General features: G+C 34.0%; 1 protein-coding gene across 7 annotated transcripts in view; it reads left to right on the forward strand.

The window, feature by feature from the left end:
• Window positions 1-18,432, forward strand: part of BBS9 (Bardet-Biedl syndrome 9) — a 422,348-nt gene that overhangs the window by 101,632 nt on the left and 302,284 nt on the right. For all 7 annotated transcript variants that reach the window (XR_011437925.1, XR_011437926.1, XM_001500959.7 and 4 more), the window contains 3 exons: window positions 2,147-2,231; window positions 10,808-10,991; window positions 11,633-11,762. Coding sequence is in view for 5 of the 7 variants with exons in the window: in XM_001500959.7 (XP_001501009.2) it covers window positions 2,147-2,231; window positions 10,808-10,991; window positions 11,633-11,762 (399 nt within the window). In the remaining 2 variants the exon portion in view is untranslated. The remainder of the gene's footprint in view (window positions 1-2,146; window positions 2,232-10,807; window positions 10,992-11,632; window positions 11,763-18,432) is intronic.

Consider the following 18,432-nt stretch of genomic DNA (forward strand, 5'->3'; position numbering starts at 1 on the left):
GAAGACTTGAGTCGTAAGGAAAAAAATCCAAGTGTTTTTTTTTATTTTAGAATTTCCAAGTCTGCTTGGAATTGTTTGGTTTTGGAAGTAGATTTCCATGTACATTATTGGTGACAGTTGAGAGGATTTAAAGAACTGTAAAGTAGATGCTATTGTAAGTGTGTCATCATCTAAATTTACCATCAGTTATGTGTAGGCATAAAATACTCTTCTGAGTTGTCTTCCAGCAAGAGAAGTGGCCTGGATTTGGCAGTCAGGAGTCAGTTTTGTCTGTGTCTCTGCCTCCTGTTTTGATGTTGAAGAGGCCACTTTAGGGGTTCACTTATTCCTCAGATGAAATAATAACTCTTTGTTTGTATATATGTATATATATAAAGCTTCAAACAGCTCAGAAGCTTTGGATTTTTACAACAGTCTCATTAATATCCATATCATCCTCCTGTAGGTTGGACCAGCTCTGGGCTGATGTTCTAGTCACTGGTGCATGCTGTTTCTGTTACTATGAACTGGGAAGAGTAAAACAATCCAATTTGGTGGTTGGAATGTGAGGTCTAATTATTTGGCAGTTTTGGAAACTTAGGGATTTTGAAGGTCAGTCTCAGATCGTGTGGAGACTGCACAGGAGCTGCGGCTGCCTATGGAATTTTAAAGCATGGTTCGACAAGGCTGAGTTCGTCACCCTCTCACCCTTTTTGTCTTGTTTCCTATGGCTTATTCCTCCCTGCCATGCATCTCTCCTAAACTCTTGTCATGGCCTTTCATGTCTCTTTCATGCTGCTTGCCTTTGTATGTACTGTTGATGTTGCCATAATGCCTTTTACATCTTTACCAGCATGATGAATTTTCACTTATTCTTTAAAACCTAGCTTTCTCCTCCTGAACCTATACCAAGAACATGTATATTTCCGCCACCTCAGTTACTTGTTTCTGCTACCTTGCTCCCATGGTACTGTGTTCATACCTTCTGTTAGCACAGGGCACTCTGATTTATACTTATTCACTTGTACATGAATCTCCACAGTTACCTTGGGAGATCCTGATGGATACAGACTGTGTAGTAGTTTTTTGCCATGGTCAATGCTTGTATTAGATCCCTATTATATGTGTGTTGAATGAATGAAATTCATATAAGTAACCTTTCATATTAACTATAAGACTAATTTTCATAAATGCCTTCAGAGTTTATCAATACATAGTCATTCTGCCTCCGACTGAAATTGGAGGCTTTTTACAAATGAAGTATTGCTGATTAAGATAGGATAGTCTAAGAGTTGGCATGTGACATTTGAATACCACTGTACATTTCAGTGCTCATTTAGATATTCCACATTGCTTTTATTCATTCAGGTCCCTGATTTTGACACTATCAGAATTTTTCTCTTAGACCATATGAGGTGTCTGAATATATCTGTTTATTAATTTTCCTCTTAACTATGGAAGAACAGTGCAAGGAGTTTTGGTTCAATAGGAGCCTGAAGTTTCTTCGTTTAGAGTAGGATTGTTACTCTAACAACATACCATTAATTAATGGGAAATAGAATTTAACCTTTATTGGCTAAATTAATCATTTCTGGATTGAATAATAGTTATCAATTGTTATTAAGAATGATTTGAGCTAAACATTACTATTGAAATAAAAGCTGAAAATACTTATAGAAAGTCATAATGTCCATTATTGAGAATTTATTACATACCAAATAAACTGCTAGGTGATTGATCTCTCTATATAAATCTCTGTCTATATGTTTGTCAATCTATCAATCAATAATTTAGTGCCTAATATATACCAGATGCTGTACTAGGCACTAAATTATTTTTACTTTTTTGGTAAGGAAGATTGGCCCCCAGCCAACATCTGTTGCCAGTCTTTCTCTTTTTGCTTGAGGAAGATTGTCCCTGAGCTAATATCTGTGGCAGTCTTCCTCCGTTTTGTATGTGGGATGCTGCCACAGCGTGGCTTGATGAGCTGTGTGTAGGTCTGCACCTGGGATCCAAACCTGCAACCCCCAGACTACTGAGGCAATGCACGTGAACTTAACTATTGTGCCACCAGGCTGGCCCCAAGATTATGTGCTTTTAAAGCTTAAAATAATCTACACTTTTACACTATAAAATCACTTATAATTATTCCATTTCTTTCAAACAGGTACCAAGTACTTGCTTTTGCAACGGACGCAGATAAAAGACAGGAGACTGAACAGCAAAAACTTGGTTCTGGAAAAAGACTAGTTGTAAGGCCTTTATTTTAATATATAAAAATTTCAGTAATGATATATCTAATCACAGATGTTTGTTCAAGATTAGAATTCCTGGGAAGAAAATTAAAAATATATATATATATTTCAGCGATTTCTCTTTTCTGTTATGTTTTTATTTTCTGTGTTTTTTAAAATTATTATATCAGTGATCAAAGGATTTAGTTGGCTAATATTGAGCAATAGAGACACATGCCTGGTCATAGGTCATAATATATCAGATTATATAGTTATAGCCCTAGAATTATAGAGTACAGATGGGGTCACTTTTTAAAAAAATTTATTTTTTTTTACTTTTTTTTCATTTACAATCTTAGAAGTTTATTACTATAAATAATCTCATAGGCTCAAAGGAGAAAACCAAATCATTTTAATAGAGTTCAAAGTTCATTTTTTTAATTGAGGTAACATTGATTTATAACATTATATAAGTTTACATAATGTTAGTGTAATGTTATATTATATGGATTAATATTATATATTAACATTATATAAATTTCACCACCAAAAGTCTAGTTACCATCCATCACTGTATACCTATGCCCCTTTACCCCTTTCACTCTGCCCCTCCACCCCCTACCCCTCTGGTAACCACCAGTCTGTTCTCTGTATCTATGTTTGTGTTTGTTTATCTTCCATGTGAGTGAAATCATACGGTATTTTTCTTTCTCCATCTGACTTATTTCGCTTAGTTAATACCCTCAAAGTCCATCCATGCTGTCACAAATGGCAAGATTTCATCTTTTTTATGGTTGAATAGTATTCCATTGTGTGTGTGTGTGTGTGTGTGTGTGTGTGTGTTTATACCACATCTTCTTTATCCATTCATCTATTGATGGACACTTAGGTTATTTCCAAGTCTTGGCTATTGTGAATAATGCTGCAATGAACATAAGGGTGCATGTATCTTTTCAAATTAGCGTTTTAGTGTTCTTTGGCTAAGTACCCAGAAGTGGAAGAGCTGAATCGTATGGTACTTCTATTTTTAATTTTTTGAGGACTCTCCTTACTGTTTTCCATAATGGCTGCACTAATTTACATTCCAGATGGTGTCACCTTTAACTGAAGTAATTATAAACAAAATAAAAAGAGGAAAACTAAAAAAATCTTTTAAAAGGCAAAAATAATGCTACTAGTAGGTATGTGACCAAATACATAAGTAAAGCATAAAAATTTATAGCTCACAAAGATAAAATTAGCTCAAAGACAAAGGTGGAAGTTTGATAACTTGAAAAGTAGTTTGAAGAAAAGTTGTAAATGATAAATTCTCAGGTTAATGGGAATTAGGGAACAGATGATGATTGTGAGCTCTTCCTCATCCTGGGAGCCTCCATAGACAGGAAGGCAAAAAATAGAAGGAACTGAAAATTATGATGGAAACAGTAAAGTAAATTTGAGAAGGACACACATGCAAGGAACTTAATGAAGAAACAACGTGGAATTTAGTATACTAAGGAAAAAAGAATTATCAGAGAAGACTAATAATCTGTGTTAGGATACAGAAGTTAACGGAGATGGTAGAAAGGAAGGCTAACTTGGAAAGAGTCAAGAACGAGATGACAGCATTTCTCAAGATAGTAAAAGGTGAAAGAGCACAACAAATACAAATAGAATTTTGCACAAAATTTGGAGGCACCATGGTAATTATAGTTAAAACATAGACTTTTGAGTCAGATCTTGGGAGCTATACTTTACGTTTTTTTTCAAGTAATTTTATTGAGATCATAATGTTTATAACATTATCTTACGACTTATTTTGAGCAAGTTTGTTAACTTTGTTAAGTTTCAGTTGCAAAATGGTGATAATGCCTATTTACAAGGTCACCATTAGAAATATGTGTAAAGCACTTAGCAAAATATCTGGATGATGAAGGTGACAATGATGATGGTGATCAAATTGTCCTTGACCTTCTCCTCAATGGAAGTCTTCTATTTGTCCCTTAGGTTCTGCACTCCAGCCACATGGGGCTTCTTACTGTTCCAAATAGTCCATGACTCTTCTTGATTCTAGGCTACTGCATATGGTTTTCCTTCAGTCTAGAATATTCTTCCCTCATTTATTTGCAAATATTTATTGCTACTGCTCTGTGCCACATGGAGGATGTATTTTGAAGTCAATTGCAGTTGAGTGATTTTTGCATTCTCCAGTAATTAATGGAGTAAGAAACAGCAGTAAAACTTCCTTTCATTACACCACAGTCAGTTGGCGGGACTGTGATGCAGTGGAACGTTATTAAATCTGTTGCAGAGAAACAAATTTATCCAGTGGAACGCTTTTAATAAAGTAGTTGTGGAAAGACAGTTAATAGCTGCCTATGTTACTCAGAGCTACCTTTTAACTATTTGTTGATTTTTAATTTAATTCCATTGTGGTCAGAGAAATACTTTGTATGACTTGAATTTTTTTAAGTTTATTGAGATTATTGCCTAGGTTATGGTCTATCTTGGTCAGTCTTCAGTGCGTACCTGAAAAGAATGTCCTTATTAGTTTTTTTGACTAATTTCTGTCAGTTACTGAGGCAGGGCTATTGAAATCTCTGACTGTAATTGTGGATTGTCTGTTTCTCTTTGCAATTTTATCAGTCTTTTGCTTCATGTCTTATAAAATTTTGTTATTAGGTACATAAACATTTAAGATTGTTATGTCTCAATGAACATGCCTCCCCTTTCTTTATGAAATCACCCTCTTTATCCTTTTGCTCTGTAGTCTTTGCTCTAAAACCTACTTAATCTGTTAGTAATATAGTCACTCAGTTTTCTTTTGATTAGTGTTATCTTGATAGTCTTTTTCCATCTTTTTACTTTTAATCAATTTGTGTCTTTGTACTTAAAGCACATTTTTTGTGAACAGCATATGGTTGGGTCTTTTGCTTTTTTATCCAATGTGATATGGTCTCCCTTTAATTGGGTTTTTTAGACCATTTACAGCTCATATGACTATTGATATGGGTAGATTTAAGTCTATCATCTGGCCATATGATTTCTATTTGTCCCATCTGTTCCTTGTTTGCTTTTTCCTGTTTTTCTGCTTTCTTTTGGAGTTACCTAATATTTTTTATGATTCTATTTTATCTTTGTTGGCTTATTAGCCATAACTCTTTGTGTTGTTATTTTGGTGGTTGCTTTAGAGTTAACAGTGTATATCTTTAACTTATCACAGTCTGCTTTCAGTTGGTATTATAGTGCTTCACATATAGTATGAGAATCATACTTCTGTTTCTCACCTTCTAGCTTTTGTGCTATTGTCATATATTTTAATTTTATATACACTATAAACTCCATATTACATTGTTATATTTTTGTTTAAATAGTCAATATCTTTTAATGAGATTTAAATTATAAGAAAAATATCATATATTTACCCATGTAGTTACCTTTTCTGGTAACTTAACTTCATTAATTTCTGTAGCTCCATATTTCCATCTGGTGTCATTTTCTTTCCTCCCGAAAGACTTCCTTTCACATTTCTTTCAGTGTGGGTGATCAATTCTTTCAGGTTTTGTATGTCTATAAAAGTATTTTTGCCTTTGTTTAAAAATATTTTTTGGTATAAAATTTTAGATTGAAAGATTTTTCCCGCCAGTAATTTAAGAGGTTGCTCCACTATCTTCTTGCTTGCATTGTTCTCATGAGAAATCTGCTGTTTTCCTTATCTTTGTTTCTTTGTACGTAATGTCTTTTTTCTCTGGCTGCTTTTCAAATTTTCTCTTGTCACTTGTTTTGAGCAATTAGATTATGATATGGTTTGTGTAGTTTTCTTTTATTTCTTTTCTTTTGTGCTTAGGATTTGTTGAGTTTCTTGCATCTGTGAATTTGTAGTTTTCATAAAATTTAGAAAATTTTGGCTATTAATTCTTCAAGTACTTTTTCTGTCCTCCATCTTTTTCCTCTCCTTTGGGGACTCCAATTACATACACATTTAGGCTACTTGAAGTTGTCTCACAGCTCCCAGATTTTCTTTTCTTTTTCTTTTTGTAAAGATTGGCACCTGAGCCGACATCTCTTGCCAGTCTTTCTTTTTCTTCTTCTTCTCCCCAAAGCCCCCCAGTACATAGCTGTGTATTCTAGTTGTAGGTCCTTCTGGTTGTGCTATGTGGGACGCCACCTAAGCATGGCCTGACAAGCAGTGCCATATCCATGCCCACGATCCAAACTGGTGAAACCCGCCAAAGTAGAGCATGTGAACTTAACCACTCGGCCATGGGGTTGGTTCTTCTTTTCATTTGTTAAAAATTCTTTTCTCTCTACTTCATTTTGAGTAATTTCTACTGCTATGTTTTCAAGGTCAGTAATCTTTTTTCTGCAGTGTCTGATCTGGTATTAATTCCCATCTGGTATAGTTTCCATTTCTAAAGTTCAATGTTTTTTGTGTCTTCCATGTCTCTACTTAACTGTTTGAAGATGTAGAATACAGTTATAGTAATTGTTTTAATGCCTTTGTTTTTGAATTCTAACGTCTGTATCAGTTTTGAGTCAGTTTCACTTGATTTATTTATCTCATTATTGTGGATCACATTTTCCTGTTTCTTTACATGCCCAGTAATTTTTATTAGATGCCAGATATAGTCAATTTTACTTTGTTGGGTGCTAGATATTTTTGAAGTTCTGTAACTGTTCTTGTGCTTAGGCTGGGATGCAGTTAAGTTACTTGGGATCCTTTTGGGTGGCTTTTAAGACTTCTTAGGTGGGACCAGAGCAGTGCTCATTCTAGGCTACTTATTCTCTGCTTCTGAGGCAAGACCCTTCTGAGTGCTCTCCCCAGTTCCCTTTGAATTATGAGGTGTTCCGGTCTGACTGGCAGGTGTAGGCAGTATTCCAGGCTCTGTGTGAATGCTGAGCACTGTTACCTCTAATCCTTTTGGGTGATTCTTTCCCTGGCCTTGGGTAGTTTCCTTACATGAATGTGCTGATAAGTATTCTGCTAAATTATTTGGGAGGATTCTTTGCAGATCTCAGAGTTTTGTCCCTGTGCTGCTCTCTCCTCTGTGGTATACTGTCCTGCGAACTCTAACTGCCTTGCTTTCTCTGCACTCTCAGCTTCCATCTTCTCAACTCAGGGAGTCTGTTGGGCTCCACCTGGGTTCTCCCTCCCTGTGCCACAGCCTGAAAACTCTCTCATGGCTGCAGCAATCCTACCACTTGCCTCATTTGCTTTCTGTCTTTAAGGGATTGCTCTCCTTTGTTGTCTGATGTCCAGTGCCTTGCAAACTATTGTTTTGTGTATTTTGTCCATGTTATGATTGTTTCAGATGGGATGGTAATTTCTTTTCCTATTACTTCATCTTGGCTGGAAGTGGAAGAATTTTTTTATTTTTGTTCTTAGTAAACTTCCGTGTTTTTTGAGACTCATTAATTCAGAATGTGGTGTATTTCCATGATGAGAGGTCACAGAGAGTGGAACTCAGTACCTAGTGAATTCAAAGTATTTGCCAGCTGGATCTCAGCCTGTGGCCTCAGAGACTTGATTTGCCTGTCCTCTCTGAATGAATTGTCATCTCTGAGTCAGGGGCACATCAGCCCAAGTTACAGACACATATATAATGCTAGAATGGGAGCCTATAAAATGTAATGAGAAATGTAACTGCCAGGGGCTAATATTCATGTCTTGGTCTAGTGGAATCTTTTCTAGATAAGCTACCCTTGAACTAAATGGTAATAAAATGATTTCTTGGGTTAAATTCTAATTCAGATTAAGACAATGATGCATTCACCTATATTTACTATGCTGTCTCCCTTCTCCAGATTGTTTTTATATACACATTGACAATATTTGTCTCTCTGACCAGCCCCACTTATGTTTCATACCTACTTCAGATATTTTAATACCTCAAGTAGATAGATTAATACCTAAATCATGTCTTGATGGCCAGAAATCCATCTGTATCTTTAATGTGACTTTTCATATCTCTTTTGTGACCCATTATATGTTGACTATAGTCTAACTTTGAGGGCAATTTTATTTCCTCTTTGTCTAGATATTTTTGGGCAGCTATCTCACTGTCATTGCCATATACAATATATGCCTGTCAGCCAATGATTTTCAAAATAGTATACCTTTGCTCTTTTTCATTTTCTTGATTTGGAAATATTAATTGCTTTGGAGCTGAATTCTGAAGAACTATTCTTTTACATGCCCATTTTACATTCATTCTTTCATTATTTTAAGGAGCATTTATTAAACATTGACCATGTTCCAGAGATGAGTACCCTGGAGTAGTTCATATGTGTAGAGGATCCTGTCTGTACTACTGATTATTACATTTGATTTGTGAAGTAAACACAATAGATTTCTTATGGAAATTTTTCAGTGAAGCAGGTAACTTCATTATGAGTATATATATATATAAATTTTTTAACGAGCATGGTGCCTCCTTCTCCTTGATGGAACTTTTGTACAGGTAGCTCACTTTACATGGGGTATTCTCCCACCCTCTCCGCTACCCCTTTTTTCCCCCTCCAGCTTTATTGAGGTATAAGTGAGAAGTAAAAACTGTTTATATTTATGGTGTACAATATGATATTTTGATATAAATATAGATCGTGAAATGATTACCAAAATCAAGGTAATTAACATATGTATCACCTCATATAGTTATTTTTCTTGTGGTAAGAACATTTAAGATCTACTCTCTTAAATTTCAAGTATACAACACAGTTTTATAACTATCATCACCATACTGTACATTAGATCTCCAGAACTCATTCATCCTGCTTATCTGAAACTTTGTACCCTTTGACCAGTATCTCCCCAGTTCCCCCATCCCCCAGACCCTGGCAACCACCATTTACTCTCTGCTTCTATGAGTTTGACTTTTTTAGATTTCACATATGAGATCATGCAGCATTTGTCTCTGTACCTGGCTTATTTTACTTAGCATAATGTTCTCCAAGTTCATCCATGCTGTTACAAATGGCAGAATTAACTTCTTTTTTTAAGGCTAAATAATATTCCTTTGTATGTATGTACCACGTTTTCTTTATCCATTCATGCATTGATGGACACTTAGGTTGATTCCATATCTTGGCAATTGTGAATAATGCTGCAATGAATAGGAGAGTGCAGCTAATTCTTCAAGATACTGATTTCAGTTCCTTTGGATAAATACCCAGAAGTGGGATTTCTGGATCAGATAGTATTTCTATTTTTAATTTTTTGAGGAACCTCCATACTGTTTTCCATAGTGGCTGTACTGGTTTACATTCTCACCAACAAGCACAAGGGTTCCCTTTTCTCCACATCCTTGCCAGCGTTTACCACCTCTTGTCTTTTTGATAATAGCCTTTCTAACAGGTATGAGATCATATCTCACGGTGGTTTGATTTGCATTTCCCTTTTGATTAGTGATGTTGAGCAATTTTTCATATACCTATTGACCATTGTTATATCTTCTTTTGAGAAATGTCTGTTCAGGTCTTTTGCCCATTTTTCAATTGGATTGTTCATTTTCTTGCTATTGTGTTGTTTGAGTTCCTTATGTATTTTTGGATATTAACCTTTTATTGAATGTATGGTTTGCAAGTATTGTCTCCCATTCCATAGATTGTCTCTTCACTCTGTTGATTATTTCCTTTGCTGCACAGAAGCTTTTTAGTTTGATGCAATCCTATTTGTCTATTTTTTCTTTTGTTGCCTGTGCTTTGGGATCATATCCAAAAAAATCATTTCCCGTACCAATGACAAGAAGCTTTTCCTTGTGTTTTCTCCTAGTAGTTTTACAGTTTCAGGTCTTATTTTAAGTCTTTAATCCATTTTGAGTTGATTTTTGTATATGGTGTGAGATAGGAGTCCAATTTCACTCTTCTGCATGTGGATATCCAGTTTCCTCAATAGCATTTGTTGAAGAGTGCTTTCCCCATTGTGTGTTCTTGGTACCTTTGTCAAAGATCAATTGACTATAAATGTGTGGATTTATTTCTGGGCTCTCTATTCTGTTCTATTGGTGTATATGTCTGTTTTGATGCCACTACTATGCTGTTTTGATTACTATAGCTTGTAATATATTTTGAAATCAGGTAGTGTGATGTCTCCAGCCTTTTTCTGTTTACGCAAAATTGCTTTGGCTATCTGGGATCTTTTGTGGTTACATACAAATTTTAGGATTGTTTTTCTATTTCTCTGAAAAATGCCATTGGGATTTGGATAGGCATTTGAATCTGTAGATCACTTTGAGTAGTATGGACATTTTAACAATGTTATTTCTTCCAATTCATGAACCCAGTATATCTTTCCATTTATTTGTGTCTTCAATTTCTTTCATCAATGTTTTATAGTTTTCAATGTACCGATCTTTTCCGTCCTTGTTTAAATTTGTTATGAGTATTGTTGAACCACTGAATAGCTATTATCATCTGGTAAAAGATGAGGCAAAATCTGCTAAGAGTCTATAAAATATCAGAAATACGGTCATAGCCAAAAAAAAAAAAAGTGAATGAAAATTAGCCAAACTTTATGTCTGCTTTATCACAAAGCAGTTTCTTAATTGTATCGTTATGAAAATGACTGAAATGTTCTGTTTTTAGCTACTAAATTGATCTGAGGTTTTGCTTTGCAGGTGGATTGGACTCTAAATATTGGCGAGCAAGCCCTTGATATATGTATTGTCTCTTTCAATCAGTCAGCATCATCTGTTTTTGTTCTTGGTGAAAGAAACTTTTTTTGCCTTAAGGATAATGGGCAAATTCGATTCATGAAGAAACTTGATTGTAGCCCAAGTTGTTTTCTCCCATATTGCTCAGGTGTGTAGACAGATTTTCTTTTATCTTTCCCATATGTCAAGGCTATGTTATATACATCTGAAAAAGCCACATTCACACAAATATATTTTAAAAATCTAGGAAAATAGTTTTATAGTGAACATGTCGTGGAAACTTTAACTTGCAAAGTTTGAATAGAAGTTTGATATAAATCACACATTTGGTTTTGTCAGTCATTTTACTTTGTACAAAATGACTAGTAGAATTGGCCTCCAGTAGACATTAATGCTTTCTGTAATGTGGCTGTTCAGGATGCTTCCAAGAGAACATGAGACTCTTTTACAAGCAGAATGGAGCATAGTAATGTCTAATAGAATGACTTATCTGTAGTGAATGCTTAAGCTCACTAGCTTAAATGTGTTAAATGTGAATGAAATTCATGCTTTCTAAATGAAATGAAAAAATGTTGGCTACTCTCTAGTTACAGTTTCCAACTCTGTAAAATGATTCTTGTTCTTTTTGATATTGGTAGCTTAAAGTTGAAAAATATTATTTTATTAAAATCTTTATTCGTTAAGATAAAGCTATGAGTATTAGTTTGTATCATTAATATCCTAAAAGAGGTATAATACACTCTTGCAAATAACTGTTTTCTTATTATTCTCTTTATCTTTAACCTACAGTTTCTGAAGGAACAATAAATACTTTGATTGGAAACCATAATAACATGTTGCATATTTATCAGGATGTGACACTGAAGTGGGCCACTCAACTTCCCCACGTTCCTGTAGCAGTAAGAGTGGGCTGTTTGCAGTAAGTGATTTAATTTAACATAGTTTTTTTTTTTAGAGGATCTCAGTCAAGGAATTTTCTAGAAGTTTTATGAAAAAATGACAAGGGATTTTACTAGAAAATGACAAGTGACATTGTAGTATGAATGTCAACAATAGAAATAACTTAACATATAACTTTATTGAAAAAGAAGGATATAAAAAAGCCTTAATTAGCCTCATTAATCATTTTCATTCTGGCAAGATATCTTTTGTATATTGAAGATTTCAAGAAAATGGTTTGCTTGATAGATTATTTTCCTTAAAATAGAAAAGGATTTCTTCAAGCTTTTGATGGGTTCCAATTACAGATCATTTATTAATAGGCTGTGAGAATATTACACTTCAGAACTTGTTTTAAACTTTATTATGTCAAGTGATGCAGAATTCTAGTGATTATGTGTTTTAGACAGTTTAGATTTTAAATGGGGCCACTTTGCATTTAAAATGAAAGACAAAGTATATGTCAACATTAAATTTATGAATTTTATAAAAAAATGAGAGAAATGAGACATCTAAGTGTGTGTAATTTTTCTAGGTTATCAGTATAAAAGGCAAGATCCTGGCAAACTCTTTTGCATCTTAGATTATGTTTAGGAATTGAAAATCTCAGTAAATGTATAGAAGCACAACTTTCTATAAAGCTTCATAGATTCCCAGATCTATTCAGTTGTTCTCATTTAGATTATTTTATTACACATTTAAAAACCATATGTAGGATTTTCAGTGACACCTATAGTATCTGATCAATATGACTAATCTCCCAAATTAAGAGGTCGAGTGTGAAATATCGTTGGAGCTCAATGAAGGATGTTCATGTTTGTGTTAAGGGTTAATCTAAAGCCTGAATATTGGAAAAATGGAAACAGTGTTTTGAAAACATTGAATATTTTTAAAAGAAGTTGCTTTCTAATGTTTTATGAGAAAATACCATCATGTAATTGTTATGCACTTAACACAAGTTATAGTTATTTTGTATCTGAAGAAAAATTTGAAATTTTGAGTTTGGCTTTTGCAATGTCCAACAGATGGTCTTTTAAGTTCAATGAAACACTCAGAGTCACCAGACATTTTGCATCAGATTTACTTAGAAGGATTTAGAACAGGAAAAACATCTTGCCAGCAGGGCAACATCAAATATTTCTCTTTTGCGAGAGTAATTCTCGCAGCAGTCCATATATCCATCCAAGTGCTGTTCTCTTTGGCCCCCCAAGTGACAGCTCAGGTGCAAGAAGACAGATCTACACTGGTAGGTGTGCAGCCCATCTTGGCTTAGAGTCTTCACACCCCTCAGGAAACAGTATCTTTAAATGCTAAAAAGTCATTGTGGTTTTTGTGTGTATGTGGGGCATGGGAGAGTGATGGATAGAAAGAACTTGTTGAGAACATTTAGTTGAAATACTTACCTTACACGTAAATTATTTACAAGGAATGTGCCTATTTCAAGAGTCACTGTACTCAGGGAGGCTCAAAGATATGGCTTCGCAGCAGATATTTATGGTTAATTTATAGTTTCTGGTCCAGATGCAACTTTCAAGTCATGAGTCCAACAGTAACTGAAATTATTACAAAACCGAATTTCCGTATAGTATGCATCAAGATACTTACATTCAAAAGTAGCCTGTCACATCTAAACTTAGGTGCTTGTGAGGGAAGCTTCCTATTTCTCATAGATTTTCAAGATCATGATTATAAACAATTAAATGCAAATATTGCCATTAGTGTTTTCCACAGTTAATTAATGTAGAGCAATAAATTGTTATTATTTAATGGAAGACTTTTCTTATTTTATATACTTTAACATAAAAATATAGGGTTAGACTGTTTAAAAGAATTTCATTGCAGTATTTAGTAGAATTTTAACAGTGATACAGTGATTATTACTGACTTAGCTGTAGCATATTTATATTTAGAAGTTATTATTTGAAATTAGAAGCACTGAAATAATTTTGCTTCTGTTTTTTATTACTTTTAGAGTTAAACTTTTTTGGTAGAAACTTCCTTGGCTGAATGTGTTTATTTGTAAAGGAAATTGCTGCTATTTTAATATGCTTCTTTTCAATGAATAAGAAATATTGGATTTGGATCAAGTTGATGCAATTATACTTAATAACAGCGTTTTGCTCAGAAACTAAGATGCTTTATTTCCTCCCACTCCCATCTACTTGGCAGTCCTAGTCCTTTCTACCTTGTTTATTATAAAGCACTGCTAAATCTGTCTGTTTCTTTCTTTCTTTTCAGGGTAAATGGCATTCTTGATTAGATAGTGTTCTTTTAGTTTATTTTAAATTTTGTGGGTTAGACTATGGGAATATGAAATAAATACGATAAAAGTTACAGAATCAGAAGAGCCTGAATGTGACAATGTTCTTTAAATTCTTAGCTATTACTGTTTTCCTCTTATTTCATGAAGTAGCTATGGAAGTCTGCCGAGTATCTTACCTCTGCTGTGGCCAGTTTCCCAAATGGCAAATAAAGATCATCATTTATCGGTAACGTTATTCTCTCTAGAGGTATGAAATATACCCATAAGTGGAATGAACATTAGAGATGAGGACCTTTCCAAACTTTAGCTGGCAGCCACAGCCATAGCGCTTTAAAATCTTATTGCAGCTCATTTTTTAATATAAACAATTTGGTCTAGTACTTCAGTGTTTTTCTTCCTAGGCTATATCCACTACAGTAACTTATTATAACTTCAGTATTTAACATTTTATTCTTTAGCCTTCATTGATATGGTATTCTTGACCAGAATATTTCCCCCGTTTCTTCTCTAGATTTTCAAATTTCTTCTATCTTAGGGTCCTAACAAGTCACGTAAGAAAGCCTTCCGTCTCTACAAATACACTGGTCTCTTTCTTCTTATATTTTGTTGGTGACTTCTCCCCAGTGCACTCCTTTAAAGCAGGGACCTTTTCTACTTTTGCATATCACACTGATTGATCAGTCAGCTCAACATGTGGTTTGCTGTTAGCACCCGTGGAGTCGATTCCAACCCCTGGTGACCATCTGTACAGCAGAGCAGAACCCTGCCTGGTCTTTTTGTATCCGTATCAGACCGTGCTCTGCAGCTCTTCATAGGGTTTTCGTGGCCAATTTTTTGACAATTGGTGGCTAGGTCCTTCTTCCTAGTCTGGGAGCTCCACTGAAACCTGTCCCCTGAGGGTGACCCTGCAGCTGACAGATGGGTGATGTGTTTCCCTGACCAGGAAGATGAACCCTGGGGCACTGTGGTGAGAGTCCAGAATCTTAACCACTAGACCACCAGGATGGCTGAACGTTTGGTATATCTTGGTAAAAACATAAAAATCATTGGGCTTTGTGTGTGTCAGGAGGAGGAGTGTCTAGGAAGACCTTATAAGAGTTTTTAGTTGAAAAACCTTTTTAAAATATGAAAAAATTGAGACTCGTAAACAGACGGATATTATTTCTTTGAGAACAAATTTATTAGGAGAGTTTTTAAATTTCAAAGTGACTTTTTCTTTTTTGGTTTTAACTTTTGCTGTTAATTTGTCATCTTTTTTTTCCTATGCTTTGTAGAAAAAGAATATCGACTTGTATATACACTTTTTGCTATGTTATATTTTTAAGGATTTTCTTTGTGGCTTAATAATGCTACATAAAATTTGTAAATATTCCTGGAATTAGGGTAAAGCATGAATTCTGATTTTTCAGAGCTTCTGCATTCTTATTCATATTTTTCTCTATTAATCTGTCACAGTGCAGGACTGCAATGTTAGTCTTTCATTACTATATTTTTCTATCAATTTTTTGTCGAATATCTAAGCATTTTTGGTTTATATATTCTAGTTCTATGTATTCAGCTGATGATTATGATAGTTATTTTATTTGTTTTGGTGAGTTTTAAAAATTTTGTTTTAAATTTAAAATTTGTTTTAATTAAAAATTAATATTTTTTGTTTGCTTCTTTGTTTTGTTTTGTTTGCTTTGAGTTCACTTTGTTATTAACTATTGGTATGCTATTGTCTATGCTTCTTTAACTTATAACTTTATTTTGAATGTATCTCTTGTAAACAGAATTTGATTGGGTTTTTCAAACCATTTTGAAGACCGTTGTCCTTTAATTAACCCACGTACAATTGTTACAATCAATATATTTGGTCATTTTTCATCTTGTATGGCATTCTCTACTTGTGATACTATTTCCTTTGGTTTCCGTCTTTTGTATGTGAGTTGAGGTTTCTTTGTACTTGGATTCTCCCATGTCTTGAGTGGTACACACACATACATATCTCTTCTTTGTTTCTATTAGTGTTTACTTTTCAGTGTTGCCATAACCCAAAAATGAAGTGAATCTTTCTCTCCATGATAGTCATGGTGTTTAATACACTTCTTTCTCTTTTCCTATTTCCCCATTCCCTCCACCACCGTCATACACAGACGTGGGTGTGTACATGTGTTTGTTCTAATACATATTCATCTCCACACACCCACACACGCTTTCTTACTGTTTGTTCTTTGCTACAGTAACATAAAGTTTTAGCTATAAATTATTATTGTTAAACCCCTCTAATCCCTTTTTCCAGACTGTTTTAAAATTTGTATTCACTTTTTATCTAGACCTATAGTAATTTTAATTTTTTTCTTTATCTGTTGAAGATTGCTTTTCTTTTTATATCATGGATTACAATTTTTTAACTTATTAATTTTGCTTCCTCTCTCAATAGGCTGATTTAATGTTCCAAGGAATGGTTTAAGGTGTTGTAAAAGTGTATTGTCACATTTTTCCCTCAAATTTTATTGATGTTGCTCCTTTATATTTTTTATAAATAACTTTTGTGGAAAAGAGTAACTGTGATTTTTGTAAAAAGTATAGAGCTGAATTATTTAAAACTCAAGCATTATTTAAAGGTACAAGTAAGAAAACAAAAAATAAAACTAACAATTCTTCCGCCAAAGTTACCTCAATCTTACCATCCAGAATTAACGTTTGTTAGCAGCTATCAAACATCAAGCCTGATATTTTTGTCTACACATATGCAAGTATAGACATAGAGTAAAATTTACAAAGCAGGATCAAATGTTTTTTAAATATAATTTTATTGCCTTATATTCTAACAGAAAAAAGAAACAGATAAAATGGGAGGAATAAATGAATTTTACATAAATGTTTATTCACAACAGTATATTTTAGTTTCTAAAAGAGCCCTCTAAACAGGAAAAGAAAAAAAGTAAAAGATTGATATTTTCAATTTTTTAAAACTGCATTTCACTTTTTGGCAGTGTCCCTTGACTCCCTCTTATGAAAAATAAAGAAAGCGGCATACTTATGCCTTCTTCCTCTCTTCTTGCCTGATATTGTTGGTATCTTATTATTATTTATTTTGTCAAAGTTTAAAACATTTACATACATTTTAGTAATCACAATTTTCAGAGTCCTTTTCATCCTATCCATGTATCTAAATCAACTCACGGCTCACCACCAATTCTTTTATTATTCCTGAATTATCTTGATTCACTTCTTGGTTAGTTGAATTTAATCATCCAGTATTTTTTGAGGAAAGCCTTATAAGTCTTCTTGCATTCTTGAGAATTGTTTATTGCTTTTATACTTGAAGGTTATCTTAGCTTCTGTCAGAATTTTGGACATTTCTTTTGGTGTTGACAGTTGCTGTGGAGAAGTCTGAGACTGGCTTAAATTTTTTTTTTAAACTTCTTATTGAATGAATTACTTTTTCTGCCTGGATGCTCATATTTGATTTATTTGTTTAATCCTTACAGGACTAACATTAGTATTCATTAACATTATCTAACAATTGATTAGTTCTGTATCAGTTTGATCTGGGGCAAAGTGAGATTTGATAGATTCAGGTTTTTATTCATTTCAGGAAAGTTTTCTTCCACTATACCTTTGAATACTGGTTCTGCTCTACTAGTTTAGTTTTTTTGATCAATATTATTATTATAAATGTTGGCTCTACATCCATCATCTTCCAAATCTAGCATCTCTTGATTGATTATATGTATGTATTTTTTCTTCCTATTTTTATTTGTGTGATTTCTCCCCCATGTCTCTCTTGTCCTTGGGTTTCTCTTTAGTTTATTCTGTTTTTTCTTATTATTGCTTCTAATGTGACCTTCATCCCTGTAGCTTTTGTTTGAACTTTTCAAACAAAGAAAAATTGTGTTTCTTTCATTTAGTTGATACAGTGGTAACTATTTGTCTGATTTCTTCTTTTGTTTCCTTAGGAAGTTCTTGGTATGGATGTTTTCTGCCTTTTGCTTATGGTCCTATCTCCCTCATCTCTACATCTTTTACTTTATTTGTAATTTTTACACATAGGTCTGTTAATTACTTTGCAATTATTGCTCATTTGAAAAATGGTGATAACAATTTGCTGAAGAATCATGTGGGAAGTGATGGGAGAGAGTAATAAGCTCGGACCAGCTGAGTCTTTTCACCCTCTCACTGTGTTTATTTTCCCCTTTGCTCTGGGAGCTCATCATACTCAGTTTTCAGGGTTTAAGAGGCTGGTGAGTGTAACAGAAGTCCCTCTCTATCCCTAGTCACAGGCCCTTGGTGCTAAGAATCAGTGGCTGCTGCTTGTTCTCTTATCTTCATTGATTAGGAAGCTAACTGATTGATGCATGCATCTTTTGCTTCCACTGTGGTTTTCTGATGTTGTATCCCC

This window comes from Equus caballus, chromosome 4 (assembly GCF_041296265.1).
Source record: "Equus caballus isolate H_3958 breed thoroughbred chromosome 4, TB-T2T, whole genome shotgun sequence".
Lineage (NCBI taxonomy): Eukaryota > Metazoa > Chordata > Mammalia > Perissodactyla > Equidae > Equus > Equus caballus.